The sequence below is a fragment of the Vidua macroura genome, chromosome 27, assembly GCF_024509145.1.
Source record: "Vidua macroura isolate BioBank_ID:100142 chromosome 27, ASM2450914v1, whole genome shotgun sequence".
Lineage (NCBI taxonomy): Eukaryota > Metazoa > Chordata > Aves > Passeriformes > Viduidae > Vidua > Vidua macroura.
Window position 1 is genome coordinate 1485857 of NC_071597.1, and position 23683 is coordinate 1509539.

At 43.7% G+C, this 23683-nt stretch overlaps 1 protein-coding gene across 1 annotated transcript in view; it reads left to right on the forward strand.

Annotated features, from left to right (window-relative positions):
- The window catches only part of TANC2 (tetratricopeptide repeat, ankyrin repeat and coiled-coil containing 2), a 163282-nt gene that overhangs the window by 113238 nt on the left and 26361 nt on the right, over positions 1-23683 (forward strand). The window contains exons 13-16 of the mRNA XM_054000140.1: positions 3309-3540; positions 6839-7005; positions 8447-9054; positions 19932-20040. Of these exons, the coding sequence (XP_053856115.1) occupies positions 3309-3540; positions 6839-7005; positions 8447-9054; positions 19932-20040 (1116 nt within the window). The remainder of the gene's footprint in view (positions 1-3308; positions 3541-6838; positions 7006-8446; positions 9055-19931; positions 20041-23683) is intronic.

Sequence of the window (23683 nt, forward strand, 5' to 3'; positions counted from 1 at the left end):
GTTGGGAGAAGAGACTCCTGAAGGCCTACTGGGTTAAACACCTAGAGAGAGTACAAATAATGTCTTCATCATTCTGCTTTGGCAGTTACAAAGATGAAGTTTATGTCATTTCAGAGTAAATGAGCAGGTACTTTGAGCACTGAACTGGATATAGGTGTTACTTTTCCCATCCTTTGTTGTAACCCACTTCTTGCTTTAGGGTTGCTTATAGGCCTTGTGTGCTTTGCAGTGCAGTGATTGGAATTTAGTCAAACTTTAAAACAAGGAAATCATTTAGCAAACCTGATAGCTGAAATAAAGGTTTAAAAGTTTTGGAAGTCTAATTTAGTGTTTATAGCATTTAGTGCAATGGGCTGACAAAGTTCAAATTGAAGCTACGGTTAGAAAAATTATGTCCTAAATTGTATCAGACACAAATAACAATTTGCTGAACACAACATCCAGGCATGCCCATACTTTTGGAACCACATGATGTTCCCTGGTGATTTCATTTTTTGTAACAGTTTCTAGATAAAAGTAAATCTTTAACTCAAGGATTTGTTTATCATAAGGCATGGTTGGAACTTGTTCAAACATTATTTTAAGGCAAAATAATTAGATCTGTGGAAAATGAAGCTTTTATTGAAAGAGAGCACTCCTTTTCCAGTGAAAAGTTAATTTCCAGGGTATACAAGGGGTTTTTATGTTTATTTTTTGGCTTATCTAGTCAACAAAAAGGAGGAGAGACCAAAACCACCTCAGAACCATGACTAGAACAGAGAGTGGTCATTTCAGATGCTGAGCAAAGTCTGCATGTCTTCTCACGTATCATAGAAGAGAATCCTTAGCAGTGAAGCTGGTGATCCATCCCTCTCCCTGAAGAAATTAACCTTGAACAATTAATGAAGTATTTAAGGTGAAATAATTGGAAAGGGACCTTTCCCAGAGCATTACTGGCGTTCAACAAACACAGGGTAGAAAGAACAGTTTGAACCTGTTTGGGGTGAGTCCCATCCACACCAGCCCCTGGCCATCCTGGAGGCTCTTACACTCCCTTCTCACATTAACCTGGTCATGTTCCCAAGGGTGGAACAGGATTGCAAACCTTGAGAAGTTTTGCAGTGTGAGAAAACTGCTTCCCACCCAGCTCTGTGGAAGTGAGGAGCCTGATTCTCAGCCCCATCTCCAGCACCAGGCTCCACTCGCAGCACTGGCTTTTGGCAGCCCCTCTGTGATTTGAAGATAGAGAAAATGTCACAGAGAATAAATAACATCAAGATGAAATTCTGGCTCAGGTTGCATTTTCTAAGAACGTCATTCTGCCTTTGCTTTGGTTGACTTCCCAGAATCTTCCTTTGCTTACTGCTTTAGCTTCAGATCCACCCATTAAGCATTATGTTTATCCTACTGGTTATAAGGCTTAGTTGATACACCAATAAATCGAGCACAGGGATCAGAAATCATGGAATCATAGAATTGCTAAGGTTTGAAAAGACCTCTTAAGATCATCAAGTCCAGCTGTAATGCATGGGAAGCAGCTGAAATTAATTGGGTTGTAATTGCATGTGTGTCCCAAAATCTGATGGTGGTGATGATTACGCATGACCCTTTTCCCATGACATGACTCTTCAGATTCCTGGAATAAATTAATTGGCCTCTTATTAAAAGAGACTTTATTTTTGTGTCTACACACAAATTGCATAGGAAATCAGAGTAATTTCTGTTAGTGGAACCTGATATCAAGGAATGGCAACTTGCAAACTTCATTCTGTGAAATGCACAAGTTATAATTCCCCAAATAAATAGGATTGATGAAAAGAAATCATTACCTCTGTAATTACTTTACATGGTGCTGTTCTCTAAGGGAATTAATTATATTTTAACTGTCTGTTAGGAAAAATTCTGTAAGGAATTTGGAGGTATCCATTAAAACTTAAATACATGTATTAGAGCTTGATGCTTGAAATAACAGCCCAGCTTTCTCATCGCTGCATGCGTCACACCTCGTTTGGACTGGAAAGGAGATTACTGCATTATATCCCATGGGTAATTTCATATTGAAAATCAAAAGCCAGTGCTGAACCAGCAGTGGGTGAGGACCCCACAGCCTGATGTGTTCATTCCTTGGTATCATCCTTCACTGCCATAGCCACCCTGGAGCCTCCTGCAATCTAAGGGACAGGTTTTGCAGGTGGAGAGACAGAAAGCCTTCATCATGTCCACAGCCATGGGCACACTGCATCCCAGCTGCCCTGAGCTCCAGAGGAGCTTTTCCTTTTCACAGTGTCCTCAGCTATCTTGTCCTTCCCAAGTTCAAAAATGCAATTTATTTTGCAGCATTCTGTGCTACAGTGCTCCAGGGCAGTGATGGTTTTGGTACAGAACTGCTCCCACCTGCCTTGCTGGGATATTTTTGGATACTCAGTGATATTTGAAAAGAAAACCCAGTCCAGAATGGGAGCTGGAGAAAAGCTTTGTGCCCTGGCAGAGGTTCATTCCAAGTGGGCAGGCAGTGCCTGAGGATGGAAGCAGCAAGGGAGCTGGGCTGGAGTGGTGCCAGAGCAGCTTCCCAGGGGATTCACAAGCAGAGACAGATTTTTGAGGGCCTTTTTTATATTGCAAAAGAAAACAAGAAAGTTGGCAGCATGGCCTGAGAAGATATCACTGGTTTTCTGCTTATTTTAATAGGTGGGCAGAATGTAGCAGGGTTCTAGCAGAGTTTGCTGAGCTGGAAAAATCAGGGGAAAGCTGGGAAAAGGGGAACTTTTTTTTTTCTTTTTTTTCTTTTTTTTTAAATTGAATTTATTTTTTTATTGAAGCGTGGGATCACAATGCATGAGTAAAGTACAGTGAGCCTGCCATCACCCCCAGCTCAGGCGAGTCTGTACCCGTGGTGCTGCCTCGTTGTGATGGACTCAGGAGTGCTGTCTGTCCACTTCCACAGAACTTGACACGTGAAAACAGAGCAAATAAAGAATAAGTTCAAGAAAACAATCACAAGTTTTTACTGGCAGCAAGTCCTTAGACAGAACTCAGAGCACAATCCAAGCTCAGCACAGCACTTCAGAGATGTCAGCCACTGTCACTGTCTGTCTCTGTAAACAGCGACGGCTTAATTTCATTTATTCCTCAAGTGGGAGGTCCAGTCATTTTTCAGGATCAGTGCCTGTTTTTACCAACTGATTTGTCTGAATTCTTGTCACGGGTAGTTAATACTCATTGCCCTTAAAGACTTCACATGCCAGAACAGATCAAACTCACCAAAGGAAAAACCGCTGCTTTTTACAACTGTCCCGACGCGGAGTTCTTCATTCTTTTCTCTCTGCTAGGTCGTAGCTTACCACTACTGCCAGGCTGACAACGCCTACACCTGCCTGGTGCCCGAGTTCGTGCACAACGTGGCCGCCCTGCTCTGCCGCTCGCCGCAGTTCGTCGCGTACCGGGAGCAGCTGCTGCGCGAGCCGCACCTGCAGAGCCTGCTCAGCCTCCGCTCCTGCGTGCAGGACCCCATGGCCTCCTTCCGCAGGGGCGTCCTGGAGCCCCTGGAGAGCCTGCACAAAGGTACTGACGTTCCTCACGTGTGCCCCAACCTCCCGTGTCCGAGTCCAGAGCATCCCTTTGGCTGCTCCGGATGCCTCCAGACCCTTCAGGGGGCTCAGGGACCTTGGCAACAAGTCAAAAACACCCGTGGCTTTGATTCTAGCCCATGGGAGAGGCTGCCAACCTTATATGAGGAATTCCAAGCCAAAAGGGTTTGAGTAGTGTAATAAGGGAATTGACACAGGGTGAAAAAGTAGAATTTTGGGTTTTTTTAGAATGTAATTCAGGGGTACAAGATGGAGGAATCTGGGCGTGCCCTGGCCTTTTCTTCCTTCTTCTTGTCCTCCATGTCTCGGTGTGATGGTGACACTCTTCTGTTGGTTTAGGATAGGGACACACTGTCCAACACAGATTTTAGGTGTTGGTACAGGAACTGTAAACATGGTACACGTAATTTTGAGTTTATAATGTGGGAGACGCCCGGGGCTCGGGGCAGACTGCCATGGCTTCTGTACTAGGTGGACCTTGGCAGGTCAGAGAGAAAATATTTTAGATAAGAAGAAATAAACAACCTTGAAAACTCAGCTTCACACCTTCCAGACCTTTTCTTTGGCTGCCAGGCTAGGGAAAAAAGGACTTTCACACTGTCAGGGTCTTGCCAACGCAACCCCGACACTCCCATGCACCTTTTTTTATCATGATTTTTAAAATGATGCTTAATTGGATTCTGGGCGTTGAAATGAAGCGATGGATTCATCTGTCTGCATCACTTCTCGAGCTGAAGAGGTGGGATCTGGAGAAGCTGGGAAGATGGAGAATCATGGAATGGTTTGTGTTGGAAGGGACCTTAAAGCTCATCCCATTCCACCCCCTGCCATGGGCAGGGGCACCTTCCACCACCCCAGGCTGCTCCAAGCCCCATTCAGTCTGGCCTTGGGCACTTCCAGGGACAGCCACAGCTGCTCTGGGCAACCTGTGCCAGGGCATCCCCACCCTCACAGGGAGGAATTTTTTCCCACTATCCCATTTGGCCTTCCCTTTTCTTGCTTCTTTCATTTCCCAAACTTGTCCTTGCTGTTCTCAAGATGAAAACAAGCAACCAGTTCCATTCACAGCACTGCTTACAGCAAAATGTTCTGATTTATTTGTGTAGGGGTGACTTTTTTTCCCTTTCCCTGTCACTCTTTAGTGGGTTTTGGAGAATCTGAAGCTTTCACCAAAGGACTGGTATCATACAAGTCCATAGACACCCTGTGTAAAGCTCCTGGGGGAGCTGGTGACAAGCCTTATCCTGATAAAAGACTCAGAGCTTTTTCTAATACAGCATTGATTTTGTCTTCTTTTCTTTCTCCCCTCTGCAAGTTATAAGTAATTCATTGTGACAGTCACTAAATTTAAGATCTTTGCTCGTTGCCATGAAAACTGTCAGAGCATTGCAGAGTTCAAGACTGTTGTCCTGCAGAATCATGTTTATTACTGTGCCTGTGCTGCATCTTGGCTGCAAAAATAGTTCAGTTAATTTTGTTACCACCCTACACACTACAGTGTAAGATCCACCGTGAAGTAGATGCAGCTTCTGCCAGATTCAAAGCCCTGATGTTCAAATCAGCTCTTCAAAACTGTGTCCAAGCTCTGAGCAGCAGCATCGGGGTCCAACCTGTCCTGTTCCACCAGGCACAAAGCATAAGGAGAGCCAGCACAGCACAGGTTGTTTTTCCTGGCATGGAGAAATGTCACTGTGGAAGGAGTGTGGCTGCTCTTTCCTATCGTCACTCTTGGCAAAAAGAAAAAGAAAAAGGATACATTTAGGAACCACTGCTCCAGAGGAAAATAATTCTGGGTTATTACAGTAGCTCCTTGGGAGATGTTTCAGCTCTTGATTTCAGAGTGTTTTGGAGGATTCTTATTTTTCTTGTCAAGGAGGTTGACCCCCATCTGGCCCTAAATTCTGAGAGGTGGAAAAAATTTATATGAAACCTTTTTTTTTTTTTTCCCCTTGTGCTCTGCACTCAGCACAGCTCCAGTGGAGCCACTGACCAGGACTCCCACTTTTCAAACCTGCTGGTTGAGAGTGCTGGCAATCTAATTTGCACCAAGTGTTCTCTAACAAGATGAACAGTATCTGGAAATATAAAATATATAATATTTAAGACTATGTAAATATGTCAGCAGGTCTTTTACAAGGTGCTGTTGAAGATTTAGTGCTACTGGGACAAAACTATTGCACAGGTGTTAACGGTGAACGTCACTGAGAAAGATTCATGTTTCTCAAAGACATACATATATATATATATATATATTTAATGTCAAAGAATCTAAATAATATATAGGAGAACAAAGTTCTGATTCTTCCCCTACTCCTGCTTTCTCCTCTCTCCCTTAGGCTTTATCAGGAACATGAGATGTGGGTATAAAACTCAGGCACTACGTTCACTTCAAGATTTCAGAGAGGAATAAAGTATATTTTCTAGTGTACCCAAAAATCCTACTGAGAAATTAACTGAAAAAGCAGCTATGGTAATTTTAGTGCCAAATACTAACATTAGTATTTTTCATGTGTATGTTTACAGTGCAGTTGATGTAAGGCAAGGACAAGGTGCTCAGCAGTCCCAAACACACGGTGTTTTCACACCTGTGTTCTCCCTGGAATACCACAGGGACCACAGCATCTCATCCCCAATGAACATTTTGTGCTGAGGTTTTGCAGAAAAGTTTCTGGTGCAATTAAAAGTCAAAAGAGGAAAACATCACCTGCTGCCAGAAATATTGACCTTTTTGATAGCAGGAGTTTATCTGTAGTACTTTACAGATCAGGACTTGTAGTAGATGTGATTAGCATATGCCATCAATAGACTCAGATTTCACATTTTACACCTAGTTTTGAGTCTTATTAGGCAAAATTGCCATTGAGAAGATACCCCTTGAGCTTAAGATACAAGTCCAAAGGTATCTCTACCATTAGTCATAGAGCCATACTCAGCTCTCAGTGTCAATGCCTGCATTGTCAGCATCACCTGGGTTACTGTATTCTCCAGCACCAAAAAATCCTGTTTAAACAGTCCATGATTTACTTCTGATAGGATTTTCAAGGCCAGGTTGGAGCAACAGCAGATGTCCCTGTCCCCAGCTGGAGGGTGGAATGAGATGACCTGTAAAGGTCAATATGCAATTAATGTATCATTAACAAGGTGCTGCTGCTGTAGGTGTTTTCTTCTTTGGCAATATCTGGTCATGTTTTAAAGCTCTGTAGTGACATTGCAGTACATTATGGTTGCGTGTCTATAGCCTGTCCAATAAATGCTTTTTCTCTTTCTCTCAGAGAGGAAGATCCCTGATGAAGATTTCATTATATTAATTGATGGTTTAAATGAGGCTGAATTTCACAAGCCAGATTATGGAGACACCATAGTATCGTTCCTGAGCAAAATGATTGGAAAATTCCCTTCCTGGCTGAAGCTGGTAGTGACAGTCAGGACAAGTCTACAGGTATGTTGAGACCCAAAACAGGGATAAATAAACTGTGTCATTGTCATGATGGACTTTGGTAAAGAAGATCTTACTGGATCTTCTGGATTTGCTCAAGACCATTTATTTCAGGTTATCCTTTTGGCTTTTTTATTCTTGGATTTACATCCATGTCCCTAGGCTCACTCTACAGCTTTGGAAGGTTCTAATCCATTATTGCTTATTTGTGTAAATAAATGTTCATCAGCAGATAGCTCAGATCATTTTGTGAGACTGTTCACACGCCAGCAGGGCCTGACTCATGGAGCCATTAGGAAGGCAGGGCCTGGTGTCTGGCAGCCTGTGCAGCTAAAGAGCATCCTCAGCTCAATGTGGAAGGGCAGAGGAATTGAGATCTTCATTCCTTTCAGCGTGACCCAGAGCATGATGATTTCAGTCTGATTGGGCCAAGACGTTCATCAGCTCCAGAGTGTTGTGAGCAGGTCAGCAGGGAGCTGAGTCTGGTTCCAGCCCCATCAGGGCAGCCAGCCTCCACATAGTCTTTTTCAGTGGGAATGGCAGCTGCTTCCCAAGATCCAGGAGAGCACAGACTGTCTGCTGTTCAGTGCTGGGGTCCATTTTATGCTCAGTAATGGAGTAAATGAAATATCATTTGGAAGAAATCTTTTTGTAATTGTAAGTAAATTGGATCCTGATGACTTGAATTCCTCACTTAATTAGGGCTTTTGCATCCGCAAAGTCTTCGCTGCCACTTGAGTTCGCACTGTGCTCTCCCTCTCTGTTTTGTTGGAGAGCTTATGGCTTTCCTGGAGTTGGCCTTGTACACATCTGTTGCATCACTTTGCCTCTCCTCACAGTGGCTGAGAGCACGTGAGGCAAGAATTTCTTTGGAGAGGCCTGTGGTGATCTTTGGTTTATGTTGAACCAGGGAGATCAGTAGATGAGCATTCCCTGAGCGCAGTGTCCTGCAGCACACAGACACAGGTGCTTTGCACTGGAAAATACTCATTATTTCCTGTCCCGATGTTTTGGTGCATCTGTGGATGTAGAATGCAGAAGGATGCTCCCAGGGAGGTTCTTGGTCTCAGCTTCAGAAAGTTTCTTGTGGCCTCAGATCTGTCATCTGCATGTCCTGGACAGCAGAAGGAATGGGAGGTGAATCCGTGGTTGGGAGAGATGGGAATAACAAGGGCACTGCTCTGTGTGAATTTACCAGCCCTTTCCATGGATGTACTGTTAGAAAGTGTCCCTTGTTTTTATATCAGTCATGTGTCACACACAACTTGCTTGGTTATAGATGGGGGTGTGAGGCTCTGAGGGCACAAACTGCTGTTTGTGTCCTTGCCCTGATGGAAAGTCTTAAAGGAGTCTCAAAGGTGCTGTTGTAATAGAAACTAAGTTTACTTAATGAATAGTAAACACTGCTGGCATTAGTATCTTTTTTTTCTTTCTTTCTTTGTAGGAAATAATTAAGCTGTTGCCCTTCCACAGAATATTTTTGGATAGACTGGAAGAGAATGAAGCCATCGACCAGGACCTGCAGGCATACATCCTTCACCGGATACACAGCAGCTCGGAGATCCAGAACAACATCTCGCTCAACGGCAAAATGGACAACACTACGTTTGGCAAGCTCAGTTCTCACCTCAAGACCTTGAGCCAAGGGTCCTACCTATACCTGAAACTTACTTTTGATCTCATAGAGAAAGGATACCTAGTTCTAAAAAGCTCCAGCTACAAAGTGGTCCCAGTGTCCCTGTCCGAAGTGTACCTGTTGCAGTGCAATATGAAGTTCCCAACACAGTCTTCCTTTGATCGTGTCATGCCTCTCTTGAACGTAGCAGTGGCTTCTCTGCACCCATTAACAGATGAACATATTTTTCAGGCCATTAATGCAGGTAACATTGAGGGCACTTTGGAGTGGGAGGACTTTCAGCAGAGGATGGAGAACCTTTCTATGTTTCTTATCAAACGTAGAGACATGACGCGAATGTTTGTTCATCCCTCTTTCCGAGAATGGCTTATTTGGAGAGAAGAAGGTGAAAAAACCAAGTTTCTTTGTGATCCAAGGTAAGAAAATGCTCTGAGATATCAGAGCTTACCAATGTGTTACTCTGCACTGCTACCTGAGTCCTCTTATTTTATGAGGTTGCACACGGCTGCAGTTACTCTGTACACAGAGTTTGCTCTGTGTACACTGTAGGTCTCTGCGTTCTGTCCTGATCACCTGAGGTCTTCATGTTGTTCATGGAAGGAAACAAGCACCCCTGGGCACACACCTAACTTGGCAAACCTAACAGTTGTCTTTAGAATGAGATGAGCTGTTTCTCAGAAGGCCCCAGGCTGCCTAGCTCAGTTATCACCAGGGGCAGGTTACTCCTTCCAGCTCAGTCCTGGAGAAGGGGCACCATTGTCCCTTTCTCCAAAGGTATCAAAAGCACAGGAAGTAGAAGATAAGAAGTGGAAAGATGAGTAGTGTGGATACATCTTCTGTAGTTGCTTATTTTTTATGTTGTGCTCCTCATAGTTCTACTAAAGGTTTTTTTGAAAACAAAATAAAGAGCAGAATTGTTCTGTAGTGATTTCAGACTGTAAATGCATCTGTAATCTCTATCCTGACAGCAGCTGAGTTCCTGGCTTAACTCACAGGGAACAGAATTTAGTCATGGTTAGATTTATATTCTCTAAACCCAGTGATCTCTGTCAACAACATGACTTTTGTTTCTCGTGACAAGAGGAAACAGACCATCTGACTGTAATTCTCATCGTTTACCCTCATAAGTTTTGCTCCATTTTTCTGCCCATTTCTTAAAATATTATTATAATCATCAGGGAAACACTCAGATTCAGGGATGTGTCAGTGACCCAGTGGTCAGTCTGAAGACAATCTCATGGTATCTGCTGGAGCTGGGAAGCACCTGGCTGCTGAAGGCAGCTGTGGCTAGGAGTGGTATCAGAGTAATTTACCACTTTAAATTCCAAGGTAAACAGGCTACAGTGGAAAAATACAAAATAGCTTCTCCCAATGGGCATCTTCTTGTTTTTAGTGGGTTCTGACAATATTCCTGTTGAGTGAGCCCTTGGTAAAGCATCTCACAGCAGCAGGTGCCTTCAGATCAATCAAAGACCTATTTAATATCCTTACTTGGAAGTCACTGAGTGCTTGCCACCAGGTAATGCTGTTCTGCCCTGTTTGCAGCATCTGTGCAGTGCTTGCTCCAGTGGAGCTGAGAGCTTCCTCCATCCCAGTCACTCCCACCTGGTGCTACTGGTTCTTGTGGCCTGGCTGCAAGAGAGCTTGCTGTGAGCTGGGTGAGGGGGACAGCAGCCAGTGCTCCTGGCAATTGTCACTGATCACACAGCACCTGCCAGAACAAGAGCAACTCAGAAAAACCACTGCTTTCCAAATCACTGCTTCCCATCACTGCCATGAACATAGAATCTAGGTGCAGGATGCTTCCCTGGTGGGTGAGGCGTGTATTGGGTGCTGTGGGTGGTAGCAGTGCCTATGGCTGAGTAACCTGGGGACTGTGGGTCCAGAAATTCTCTTCATCCTCACAGTGGTGGGAAAGGGCACTCTCAGAATACCAGATTCAGAAGGAAATTCAGATGTGCTGCATTTCAGATGTTTTTGCACTGAAACAAAGTGTGTCATCAACACGAAGGCACAGATCAGACCGTGTTCTCTCAACAAGTCACCAGAAAGATTTTTGCTCAACATTTTGGTTTGATGCTGCCTTTCCTGAGCATCACAAACATTATGCTGCCCTCAAGACAATTCAGGAGATTTTCAGATATCACTTTCCATCTCATATATGCCATTAATGTGAGGAAGTTAATGGTGACTTTATGGGGACCACTCATGCTCTGTGCAAGCTGGGTATCCCCACAGAGCTGACCTGGCTTTAGCTCCTTCCCACAGGCAAAAAGAAGTTCCAGTGCATCAACAGGCTCTCACTGCCATGGGCATGAGCCCATACATACTGGAGGACTAATATAAATCTCTGATGTATAATGTGCACTAATTGCATTTTGCTCTGATGGTAACTAATGAAACCAGATACAATCCAGAGGTTAATAGAGAGGGATCCCTGAGCTACAACACTCCACAAAATCCTCCTGTCCGGCTGATACTGAGCTCAGAGCATGGGAAACCCTGAGCAACAATCAAGAGAAGTCATGATTTTTCATTTTATTTCTTGGAAGAGAAGCAGAGCTGGCCACTGACAGAGCTCAGGGCAGTAGCCTGTTAAAATTTGTCTGCATCTGGTTTGTTCACAGCCAGATGGATTGCTTTCTGCTCACTTGGGAATTGAGAAGACATGACAACTGTGCAGAGCAGTCCTCAGGGTTGTCACACGTTGAGCAGTTTGACCAAACCGTGGCAGTACGGTGAAGAGTAAGGTTGCTGAGCCTGGTATTTTTCCCTGCAAGAAGAGCTTTGAAGTCAAGTGTGGGTTTGTGAAGCTGCTTTTAATTGACTGACCCTGACAGAGTGTCCAGGTGTGAGACCATTACGAAGGAAATTGGGATAATGGGCCTCGTGTCCAGTCATATCCCAGCAGTGCAGCTGGGATAATCTTCCTGATTTCATTAGTGACAGCGAGTTCTCATGTTCTCAGAAGCGTGGAAAAGAGGGGAGGGGAGAGGAGGAGCACAGTATCCAGGAATTACCACATTTTTCTATGCTTTTAAGAAAAACAGCAGATCTCCACCCTCTGGGGTTTTGGTTAGCCCGTTGAGATGCTGACCCTCTTCTTTGAACCCTTATCATGCATTTGCTGTCCAAAGCAAAGGCTAATTGGCTCTGAAGGGTAACGTTCTCACTGCTGGTCTCCCCAGAGAGGAACCCCTCCCAGCCTCTCCATTTTTAACACAGGGCTCCAGCGAGGCATTTGTCAGAGCACTTCACCAGCATTGCAGTAACGACCTCCCCAGCCTGTCAGGCCAGCACATCAACCAAGTGGCTTCCTTGACAAATAACATAAAACATTTAGGGAAAGACTCAATCCTTTGTGACTGGTGCTTGGAGAAAATAGTGCTTATTACACATTCCTCCTACACTTGTATTTCTAAACCTAAATTCTGCTCTAATGCAGTGCTTTTTTTCTGCCCAGACTTAATCAGAAACTTCTATGCAATTATTTTCCATGTTTTTACAACACTAATAAAATTTTTTATCCTTGTGCTACTGCTGAAGGGGCTGTGAGCAAGACAGAAATGAAGTGATTTGCCCTGACTACAGCTGTAGTCAGATATGGACCCCAGAAGTGAAATTACTTTATCCAGGTTTAAGTGTAAACATCTGAGTTACTTGTCTAGACTTGCTTTATAGTCAGAGGAGAGAAATTAGAGTGACTAATTTCATCCTGAGCTAAAAGGCTACAGTAGGCCAGATGAGGAGTGCCTGGGAAGCATCTCCTCCAGCTGAGATATGAGGAATCTCAGGGTGATGGGCTCCCCAGGAGATGTTTCCAGTACTGACAAGGCTGGATGAAGTGAATCTCTCCAGGCTGCTCCTCTACCCCACACACAGGGTTTTGAAGCAGAGTCACAGATTTTCTTTCCTTGTTTAGGAAAGCTAAGGTGGGATAAAGGTACTCTCAGTGCTGTTGCCTGTGTGAGTATCCCAATTTGGGCTTCTGTGTCTCAGGGTGGCACTGGACCAACCAACGTTGTGTGTGCTGGTGGTGGTGGCTGAGGAAAGAGCCTCTTTGTGCTGCCTGGGGGTGTCCCAGCATCCATGGGACCACAGCAAAATGAAGCCTTTTAGATCTTCACCTCAGGTGCTTCACCTCTGGCTTGGTGAAGCCAAAACTCACCTAATTTTTAGGGGCCTTCCATCCAGGTGTCTGTTGCTCAGGCACTCACTCTCATCTCCTTGGGTCCTTGGAGCAGTTCATCTGGCCTGTTCTAGCTGCTGACTGAAGCCCAAACCCCAGTCCCTGGCCTGGCCTCAGGGTCACTGAGGCACGGACATGCTGCCCAGGGAGGTGACCTGTGCGGGACTGGAACGTGGCAGAGATGGGAAGCAGCAGAGGTGGTGCCTTTGGTGTAGCTTTGCTCCTGGTTGCTGTTCTTAGGGCAGTGGGCTTTGAAGGATAAGCATTTTATGAACCAACAAGGCCATTTGCTCACCTCTTCCCTCCTCTTCTACATCCATAAACCAAATCTGTTTGTCAAACCCCAAATCAAGAGACACTGCATGGATAAATATGCAGCAGCAATCCAGGCAGAAGGATACAGCTCTCATCTAACACCCGAGTTGCCATGGTTTCTAGCAGAACTGTCTTTCAGTACAATACTCTGTCTGTATTTTACATTTTTCTTGGGATCACGTTGCAAGGGGAGACTTTTCCTACACAAAATTAATGTTTTTATGTATCACCCAGCAAAATGATAGAGTGAAGGCTTTAGAGCAAAATTGGGGGTTTTGTTTTATTTTGATGGAATGCTGAATCTGATTGACAAATAACAGCCCTCTGTGTAAAGATAATTCATTTAGAAAGTTGGGAGAAAAAGAAATTGGTGAAAGTGATATTTCTAACAATTCAGGAATACAACAAACAGCTTTAAGTGGGGAGTTGGTCTTTGCATGACACGTCTTAACTTCTTAAAAATTACCCCAGATCAGTCCTCCGTGTGGCGCTCACTTGGGCATTATGGTGCATGGATTAATTGATAAATGAGGTCGGGTTATTTCCTTGCCCAACCTGCTGTCTGGTCATCTGCACTTGGGCAAGGCCCGTGCTCAGTTAGTGCAATTAATGACCAGATCACCGTGGGGTCTGGCTGTTCGAGATCATTTCCACAGCTCTAATTTTGGCAGGGGTGTGGAGTGTGGTGGAAGTGGTGGCTGAGCTGTCATTTTGGGCAAAACTTCCTCTGCACCCATTGCAAGGGAAGGAGAGTGAAACATTTCTCACTCTTTTAATTTACCCCTCAAGCCATATTTATTGAGTGCCATATTTGTGAATCACAGAGATGAGTCCATCATCACGTCCTCCAGTAAATTGGAGAGGCAAACCCAATCTGTTCACCAAGTATGGAGTGCTGACTCTGAGAATACAACTTTTAGGCATCCCATATGTCTTCCAGAAAAAAAAATTTTTGATTGCATGACTCGGAACCCAGTAATTTTGAAATGTAAAAAGAATGGGTAATAACAAAGTGAGTGTAGGAGACTTACCATATGCAAATTCCACATCTCCAGCATCTCAAGATGTTAACTCTAGTCAGAGAATCACGGAGTGATTTGTGTTGAAAAGACTTTAAAGCCCATCCAGTTCCACCCCTGCCATGGGCCAGGACACTTTCCACTACACCAGGTTGGGATGGGACAGCCACAGCTTCTCTGGGCAACCTGTGCAAGGACCTCACCAATCTCACGGGGAGCAATCCCTTCCCAATATCCCATCTAACCCTGCCCCCTGGCAGTGGAAAGCCTTTCCCCCTTGTCCTGTTACTCCTGACCCTTGTCCAGTGTCTCTCTCCAGCTGTCTTGGAATCCCTTTCTAATCTCATGCAGAAATCAGAGGTCAAAAATAAATTGCTAAAGCCATTGGTAGCGAGCTGGGAATCTGTAAATCTGGGATTGTGCAGTGCAGTGAAGTGACTTTTTTGCAGGTTTTCCCCTGAACTGCAGCTGCAGTGTCAGCTGGAAGAGACAAGGAGAAAAGGCACAGATTATAAATGATGACAGATGAGATGGAGAGCAGATGTGATCACTGCCACCATAAAGGACATCAGGAGAGCAGCTCGTTTTAACTGGCTCATTAGACATGCAAACCTCAGCATCGGGATGCAGCGAGGGGTTGAACATATTCAGTATCTTAAGTTACTGTCCTCATAAAATCTGCTCTTTTTCTTTTCTTCTGGACTTTAAACTTCTGTCTGCTGGCCCATTTCCACCTCTAAATGGAAGAAAATATTCACAGAATAATTCATCCTGTGGCACTGAGCCACCAAGAAGAGGGGAGTAGAGTTAACCAGAAACTGATTGAAGAAAAAAATGTTACTGAATTTCTTCCTCTTATTTATTCCTCACATATTAATACCCACTTTTAGAGCAAAATCATCTTCCAGCAGTGCAGGAGAGAGTAGCCTTGACTATTTTATTTGAATTTTTTTTACCATGCGAATTCCTTCCAAGTTAATTTGCAGTTATGACATCAGAGGGAAACTACATGACAAATAAATCAATTTAGGTGATAAACTGTTCCTTTGAGAGGAGCTCCTGAAGGTGAGCTTGGCCTTTCTGCAGGACAGACATCCAGATATCCTTCTGCAGGGGAAGAGGCTCTGGGCTTTGTCAGAGCACACATCAGTCTCTGCACTGCAGTTATGACATTGCACTTGGCAGAGCTGAATAAAACATGAATGCACATCTTTTGAAGACCAGATTCACTGGGCACAGTATCAAATCTCTTGATTTGGGAATGTTTTCATGGGATTAGCTGGAAGAAGGGAGATGTGGGTATAAATCAGGGAATTTGGACGTTGGTAGGTTCAGAAGTGAACAGGACTGATTCTCATTTATTTTTTATTTGTCTTTTACTCTGGTGTTGCAATGCCTTAACACCAGAGTAATTTTATACTCTTTAAATTCTTTTTTTACCTGAGAACTGGAAGAGTTTAGATGATGAACAGATCTGGAAGCTTTCAATATTTTCTTTTGTATTTAATCATTCCCCTTCACTTCTCTTTGGTCACACCAGCATTTTATCAGTGAGACTTTGTCCTTTTCCACCTGTGACGTGAGGAATGGGGTCACCTGGGGACTGTGCTTGAGGTACCAACATCTTGCTGTGCACCCAGAGCTGTGTGTGCCTCCTGTTTGGGTGGATAAGGGACAACTGTGTAGAGGTCAGAGCCAGCATCTATTTTTAAGCAATAAAAATAAATCTATTCAAGGAAAAGCAAAATGCTAAGTTACAATTTCTAATCTGGCTAATTCAAACCCTTTCAAAACTTTGCAGTACTTGTAAACAACATGAAGTGACAGGACAAGGGGGAATGGCTTCAAACTGACTGAGACTAGGTTTAAATTGCATATTAGGAAAACATTCTTTCCTGAGAGGGTGGTCAGGCCCTGGCACAGGTTGCCCAGAGCATCTGTGGCTGCCCCTGGATCTCTGGAAGTGTCCAAGGCCAGGTTGGACAGGGCTGGGAGGAGCCTGGGGCAGTGGAAGGTTGGGGTTGGACAGGATGGACTTCAGGGTTCCTTCCAACCCAGACCATTCCATAGTTCCACATAACCTCACGTGCAGCCTTCTCTTACCTTCCTTAGAGCTGCTGCAGCTGTGCACTGGTTGGTGCTTTGCAGTGTGTTGGAAATGATTAGAGACTCATTTTTAAGTCTTTTTTACATATATAAATATATATATATGCTTACACATCTGTAATTATTTATCTATATACACAGTGTATATATGCACGTGTGTACACACACACACACACATGTATGTGCCCATCTAGGCAGGCTCCTGACCATGACAGGAGTTGATACAGGCACAGAGAGCAGATTAAAGCTGCAGGAGCTGAGCTGGCAGGGCTATTAATTTTTCACAAAAAAAACCCAAAAAAAAAAAAAAAAAAACAACTCTTACATTAAAAATAGAAAAATCTCTGATGATAAACTCTGCAGTGATGAAATTCAGAGCATATCATTTCACTGAGCTCCTTGATGTAGAAATCATTACTGCCACTCTGCTGTACTAAAGAAAAAAAAATCCTGTGCTCTTGCAGTCTGGTTTAGTTTCCAATTAATGTTGACAGAACAAGTATTTATCAAGGAGCCAAAAGCCAAGGTCTGGGAAGCATTGCAGAGGTAATGTGTTACTCATGAATACTGTACCTTATTCTGGAGTAGTTCGTGCATGCCTTATTCATAACACCAAAGTCATGTCTATAATGAAATTTAGGAAAATTCTCTTCCAACTGCAGCTGAAGAGCAATTTAGGAGCTGACTGAACTGGTGTGTCAGGCAGGAGCTGCACTTCAGCTCTTGCTGTGAAGAACTGGCACCTCAGAAGCTTCTGGATTTTCAATTCATGCTTAGGATTAATGCAGTTACAGATCCATTCAGAGCCTTCCCAAACATTCTCAAAGAGTTTTTCACCAACAAGCAAAAAGGTGGTGTTACCTGCTCTCCTGTGGTGCAGAGCTCAGAGGCAGAGGGGTGTGGCTGCAGAGTCCTTGTGCACAGTCTGGAGCAGAAAGATGCAGCTCCTGATCCCCTGCCTGGGGAGTCCCCAGGAAGGGAAGGAGCTGATGGCTCTGAATCATGGAATCATAACACCTTAGAATGGTTTGTGTTGGAGAGGACCTTAAGGCCATTCAGTCCAAGACACTTTCCACTGTCTCAGGTTGTTCCAAACCCAGCCCAACCTGACCCTGGACATTTCCAGGATGGGGCAGCCACAGATGCTCTGGGAAACCTGTGCCAGGGCCTCACCACCCTCACAGGGAGGCGTGTTCTCCTCATGTCTCATCTATACCTACTCTGTGTCAGTTGGAAGCTGTTCCCCCTTGATCTGTCACTCCAGACCCTTGTCCAAAGTCTCTCTCCAGCTCCCTGGGCAGTGACCTACAAGTTCTTCAACTTGCACCAGCAGCCTTTGGGTGGAGCTGAGCACCTTGGCCTCTCTCAAAACTCTTTGCAGCCTTGTGAATGTGATGACTCAACGGGATGGACTGAGTGTATTCCAGCAATTACAGGTTTTCATAACCTGGCAGAATGGGGCCGGGTTCAATCCAGCAATTGCCATTCCAGCTTGACTTCCAGCAGTGTCTGGCAACACTCAAGCTGTGTTTCCTGGTCATTTGTTTTCTTCTGATCTGTATCTCCTTCCTTCTCATGGACATTGCCAGAGGGTAACAGTGTAATGAGCAAATGCATTTTTCTGTCTTCTCTAATAGGAGACCTGACATTCTCCTCCCATTCCAAAGAGGGGGAGAGCCAAAGGAAGGCAAGGCAACAAGCTGGGGTTACCTCAAGGTGCTATAACCACTTTCAGGGCCCTTCTGTTCCAGATTTTTATGTTTTGTCCCTTCTGTTGGTGCTGTATGGAGAATTCTCACAGCACAGATGCATGGGATTGGAGGCACTCCCTGTGCCCTAGGGCATCGTGATGGGTTTTCAGCACTCAGCTGAGGCATCAGAGCTGTGTTGTGATGGGCAGAGTCACCATCTGGAGAGGCTTTTCCTCCAGTCAAGGGAAGCATGGAGCAATGGGATCCCAGCACGGGCCGTGTGCCAGGCCAAGGGTGTGGAGAGCAGCTTGACAGGCAAAAAAAGGGGGTTTTCTTCCATTTCTTTTTATGACCTAAGAGTGAAAGTACTGTAAGTCAATAAAAACATTTCAGAAAACAGTTATTTGAGTGGGTGCTGCCTCTATAAACAGAGCTGCATTTTGGAATGAAGCACAACAGAATTCCCCACCAGTGCAACAGTTTTATTACCTGTAAATGGGATGTGGTGCTCTCTCACCTGTCCAAACCTGGGGATCAAGTCCTGCCTCGTAAGAAAAATATGATTTGTTTTTCCAGCAGGCACATTCTTGTCCTCCCAGCACCGTGAGGGCTGACAGAGCATCACTGGGCTCTGCTCACACAAATCCATGTGTTACCAATCCAAAAGGAGGTTCATTGGCAGGGCTCAGGGGACACTTTGCCAAAAACCTGGCCAGGGCATTAAAAGTCATTCACTTTTTTTCTGAGTTTATTTTGAGATGGATAGTATTCATCCCTGAATGGGGACGAGCTGGTAAATCCTCACTGCTGTGAAAGCTTCTGTCTTGTGTAATATTTACTAGATGTTTGGCCATCCAAGGTATTTCTTTGCTTTGCCAGACAGGGATGAGCTAATAACATTTCCTGTCCTTAAAAGCCCTTTTAAAGGCACAGTTGATATCATATTTTATTTTCCTTGGCTGGAAGGGCTTCTATTGCTTTTAGTGCAGTCACATTTTTATGGACTTCCAGAAATGAAGTGGCTTAAAAGGACTCCCTTGGGAGCAGCCAGGGGCTTAAGGAAGAATATAATTTTGTTGGTAAAACCAAAAAAAAACATCACACAGACCACTGAGGTCCCAGGGTGGAGCCTCTCTGGCTCCTGCCCTGCTTGCTGCGTGTCCTGCTGTGGCATCCACATGTGCCTGGGGCACCTGCAGGAGCAGGTATTTATTGATCTCACCCAGAAATGCTATCAAAGCTTCACACTTCTGCATCATGTGTGTTTTGTGTGTCTGTGGAGAATCGTCTTCTCGCATCTTCGAGAAGATTCAGCCATGTTGAACTTGCAGCATTACAAGATGGAAATCTGTAAATGTTTAAAGGTTTAAAAATCTCAGTAAAATCATCTTTAGCAACAGAAGTTATTGTCTGGTTGTTTTTTTTTTTTTTTCCTTAAACAGGACTTGATGTGTAGTTCAGTTAATTTGCTGTGGTTGTCAATCTGGTAGGGCATTGCCAGAAGCATCTTTATTACTGGAAAAGCTGGAGAACATGTTTAGAAATAAAGATGTTTCATTCCATGGGACTGTCCACAGCGTAGTGAGTGCAGGTGTCATTTAAAGGACATTTTATTCAAAGTGTGGATATTTTAAATGTGGCATTTTCTAGTGGCTTCAGGTTGGTTACATGCTTTGCAAATGTGGTTTGCCTCTGCAAAATGATTATAAAAGTAGCACTTCAGCTTTCATTGCATTGTACCTCTGGTGTTTCTAAATTTACATCTACTCATAGAAATATATTGGGGTTTGTTTTTTTTTTTTTGCTGTCTGCCCATGTCTGAGGGGTTTTGAGCTGTCAGTGATCACCAATAATAAAGAATGCAGCTCTGTTTCCCAAAGCTGGATGTGGTTGAAGGATTAGCATTTTTGTCTTCAAAAGTTGTTTTGTTGGTGTGATGACAAATACTAACATACTTTTTCTTCTGATTTTAGGAGTGGCCACACACTACTTGCCTTCTGGTTTTCTCGACAAGAAGGAAAATTAAATAGACAGCAGACTATTGAACTGGGACATCACATTCTCAAGGCACATATTTTTAAGGTAACAAAAATTCAAGTGAAGGTTTACGCCAACCTCATCCGCAGCACCGGCAGCACTCGGTCTCGTCGTGGGGTTGGTGCAAGAAGTGTGATTGCTTGAGGCTGCTGAAGAGTGTAGAAATCAGCTTTAGAAAATTGGCTGTGGTACCTAAGAAGTCCTTAAAATTAAACCCTCCTTCAGATGGTAAATTCAGCAGATAGCCTCCTTACCTAAAATTGCTCTCTACCATCCTCTTCTTGCCCTGAAAGATGAATTCCTGTAGCAGCATCTAGAAAAAAGAAAATCTTTTAAAAAGAGTGGGTTTGAAGAGTCTAATGAAAATTTAGGTTGTAACAGGAAAATCTGATTGTTGTTGAAATTGGCTGATTGGTTCACCCTACTCTTCACACCAACATTTAAGACCTGGGTGATTGAAAGGCAAACTTGGATGTGAGTATCAGTGTGACCCATAAACTGTCATTCTTCCTGCTGGCCCAGGCACCAGAAGGTGGGAATGAGAGGGTGGATTTGTAAGGTCACAGGAAATACAGATTTTCTTAAAACTGTTAGGACCTGTGGGTGCTTAACACTAGTAAAAACAAGGCTGTATTTTCATCTGGTCTCTGTATGATTTTATAGCCTTGTGGTTTCTGTTTCTAGAGCTAACAGGTGATTTCTGCCTTGTGTCAGTCCTGTTGGATTTATTTATTGCATTCCCTATGGCAGATTCACCATCAGGTGTAGCAGCAAAGTCTCCTTGTTTGGGAAGATAATGGCTGGAGCCAAAGGGAAGAACCCCAGCCTGGTGCAGTACCCCTCAGGGTATCAATTTCACATTTTCAGTTACATTCCCAAAGCCAAATTCAGCCCTGAGTTTACTGTTCAGCTGCCATTTACATCTGAATCTGGTTCCAAACCTTCTTCATTTCACATATCCATAGTGGGAACCAGTAACAGGGATTCAGACTCAGAGCAAATGGTAATTTCATTAAGTGGAAAAGTTTCCAGTAGATTCCAGGTTTAATTGAGCAGTCTTTACAATAATAGAAAATGCCAGTTAGCATATGACAAATGTCAGTCCAGCCTTCTGATCCACATCACTCAGCAAAATCCTTGGGTTTACAGCACTGCAGGAAGACCAGTGCCACAGTGACTGATAACCATAAAAATGTTGTTTACAAGTACTGCAAAGTTTTGAAAGGGTTTGAATTAGCCAGATTAGAAATTGTAACTTAGCATTTTGCTTTTCCTTGAATAGATTTATTTTTATTGCTTATTTTAACAAGTGTTTACTGCGGATTTGTGAGTGTGGACTGAGTGAAACAAGAGCTGCATTCGTTTCTGAAGGAGGCACTAGGCTGGAATATTGCAGACCATACTTAGGAGCTCGAGCATTCTTTAAAGAAAATACTTCCACGAGTACGTGCACAGACTCTTTGCCCATTGTTACCAACTGTATTTGTTTCTAAACAAGCATTTTTCCCATTCAGGCTTTTCATTCTGGCTGATCTTTTGCTGAAGCCATTACCAATGTGGCCATAGTCTTTCTGCCAAGTAGGGAGCATGTCAGGTCATCAATTCAGGGTGTTTTTCCTCAAGTTGCCACCTTACAGCAGCAGACACAAAGATCGTTCTGCAGACACAAAGATCCTAATTTTGAAGGTATTTATGAAGGCCTGGTGTCATTATAATTCCATTTTATGCACTCACCAGGAAGCCAGAAGAATATTAGACCAGAGCTAAAGCATTTTGTCCAGCCAGGGAGTACTGAGACCTGGGTATAGAGGCAAACTTGGATAAAACAGAGCAGAAAATTTGTTTATCTTTCTCCAATCTCTCCTAGTTTGAATCCACTGGTACCTTAGCAAGGTGATGATGGAACACTTGGAATTTCCAGGTGTAAAAAAAGTAAATGATGCACAGACACAAAGTGCTGACCTGACACATGTGTGGGAAGACATTTTCACATTCCCATCTTCTCTTGCAGGCTGAGATCTGGTGGTTTGTCTTCTCTTTTAAACACAAACATCCTCAAACAGGGAAAAAAAAAAAAAAAGTCCAAATGTTTTAGTCCTTTAAATCAGTTGCCAGTCTTAACAGGAGCATATAGAAAGCCAACTTGAAAAGCCTGGCATGGAATAAAAGGGCACAAAGAGAAATGTGCAGTTGTGATACAGGAGGGCCCAAACTTCAGGCTGACGTATGTTTTGCAAATCAGCAAAAGAGAAGGCTTTGGGTTAATCTTAAATTAACCAACCAGTTAAAATATCAGTAATACAGAAGTGGGTGATGCTTGCAGCAACCTGGTCTAGTGGAAGGTGTCACTGCCCCAATGTTCTGAAGAGGGAATTAGAAAAGGAAGATATGAGCTAAAAAATGAGAAATAGGGCAGGCTTTTGCCTGAATGGTAACTGAATGATAATGGTGTTGAATGTACTTTTTCTTTAAGGGGTAAATGTCACCTTTTATGTCTTGCACTAATATCTAAGTATATCTATTTATATTCTAATTCAACAGTTAAGATTTCTATAGCATCTGTGATTATCTTCAGAGGGCTATTCTCAAAATATGTACCCTTTTCCTTGGTCCTGATGGTGATTCAGGCAGCTTATTTATGGGCTTGATAGTAGTATAACTGGTTTTAAATTATTTTAACTGTTTATTATAAAAATGCTTTCCCTTTCCAATTTCACCATCCTGAGTTCATGAAATTTAATACTGACCTCTAATGTCCTGTTTTGTGTCAATTCAAAAGCAGCATTTAACAGTGGCTCAAATTCCTGAGCTCTTTTTTCCCTCAATACAAGCAGGGCATTTTTTGTGGTTTAGCTCCCTGAATTTTAAGGAAACAAGTACACGGAGCTGTTATTTATAAGATCTTGTCTAATCTATTGCTTCTTTTGGTGATAAAACCGTTTGAAATGACAAGTCTGCTGATGGCTAGGGTGATGCTGCAGATTATCTTTCACACAGAGGAATTAGAGGTTGCAGCCAAGTCCAGCAATGTTGGGATGATGATTCCCACGCATCTTCCTTCAGAGGAAACAAATCCCACCTTGTGCTGCTGGTTTTGTTCCACCAGCATCATCCCAATGCCAGGCACACGAGCCAGAACTGGGACCCTGGTGTTCTGCAGGGGTGGAAGTGACCACCCGGCGTGCAGAGAAAGCAGAAATCAGGGTTTGCACATTGAAACAGAATTAAAGATGCCTGTGCAGTTTCCATGGAATCAGCAGGCTTTCGTGGGAAAGCAGCAGCAGAACAGCAGCATTCAGGGCATACTCATGGCATGGCTCCTGCTGGACTCACCATCCCACCCTCTGCTCTTCCATCCAGCTGTTCACTCCCATCTCTCGGCTATGGAGAAATGATGTCTCCTTCCACAGGAGGGAGAAACCTGCTAAATTATGTTCTGCCAATTAGGGGTGCTGGAAAATATGTCAGGCCTTCAATATATTATGTATAACCTGATCATGGACACCAACTAGAAAAGTTGGAGACAATCTGGTACAAGATACCAGGGCATACTGCTCCAGGCTGTGGTTGAAAGTTCCTGAATTTATCTTACTGTGAGCAGATACTGTGTACTGTATTTAAAAAGGAAAAAAAAGCAGCAGTCTGTGTTCCTAACATGGCATTTTGTGAGGGTGTTGAATGGATCTGG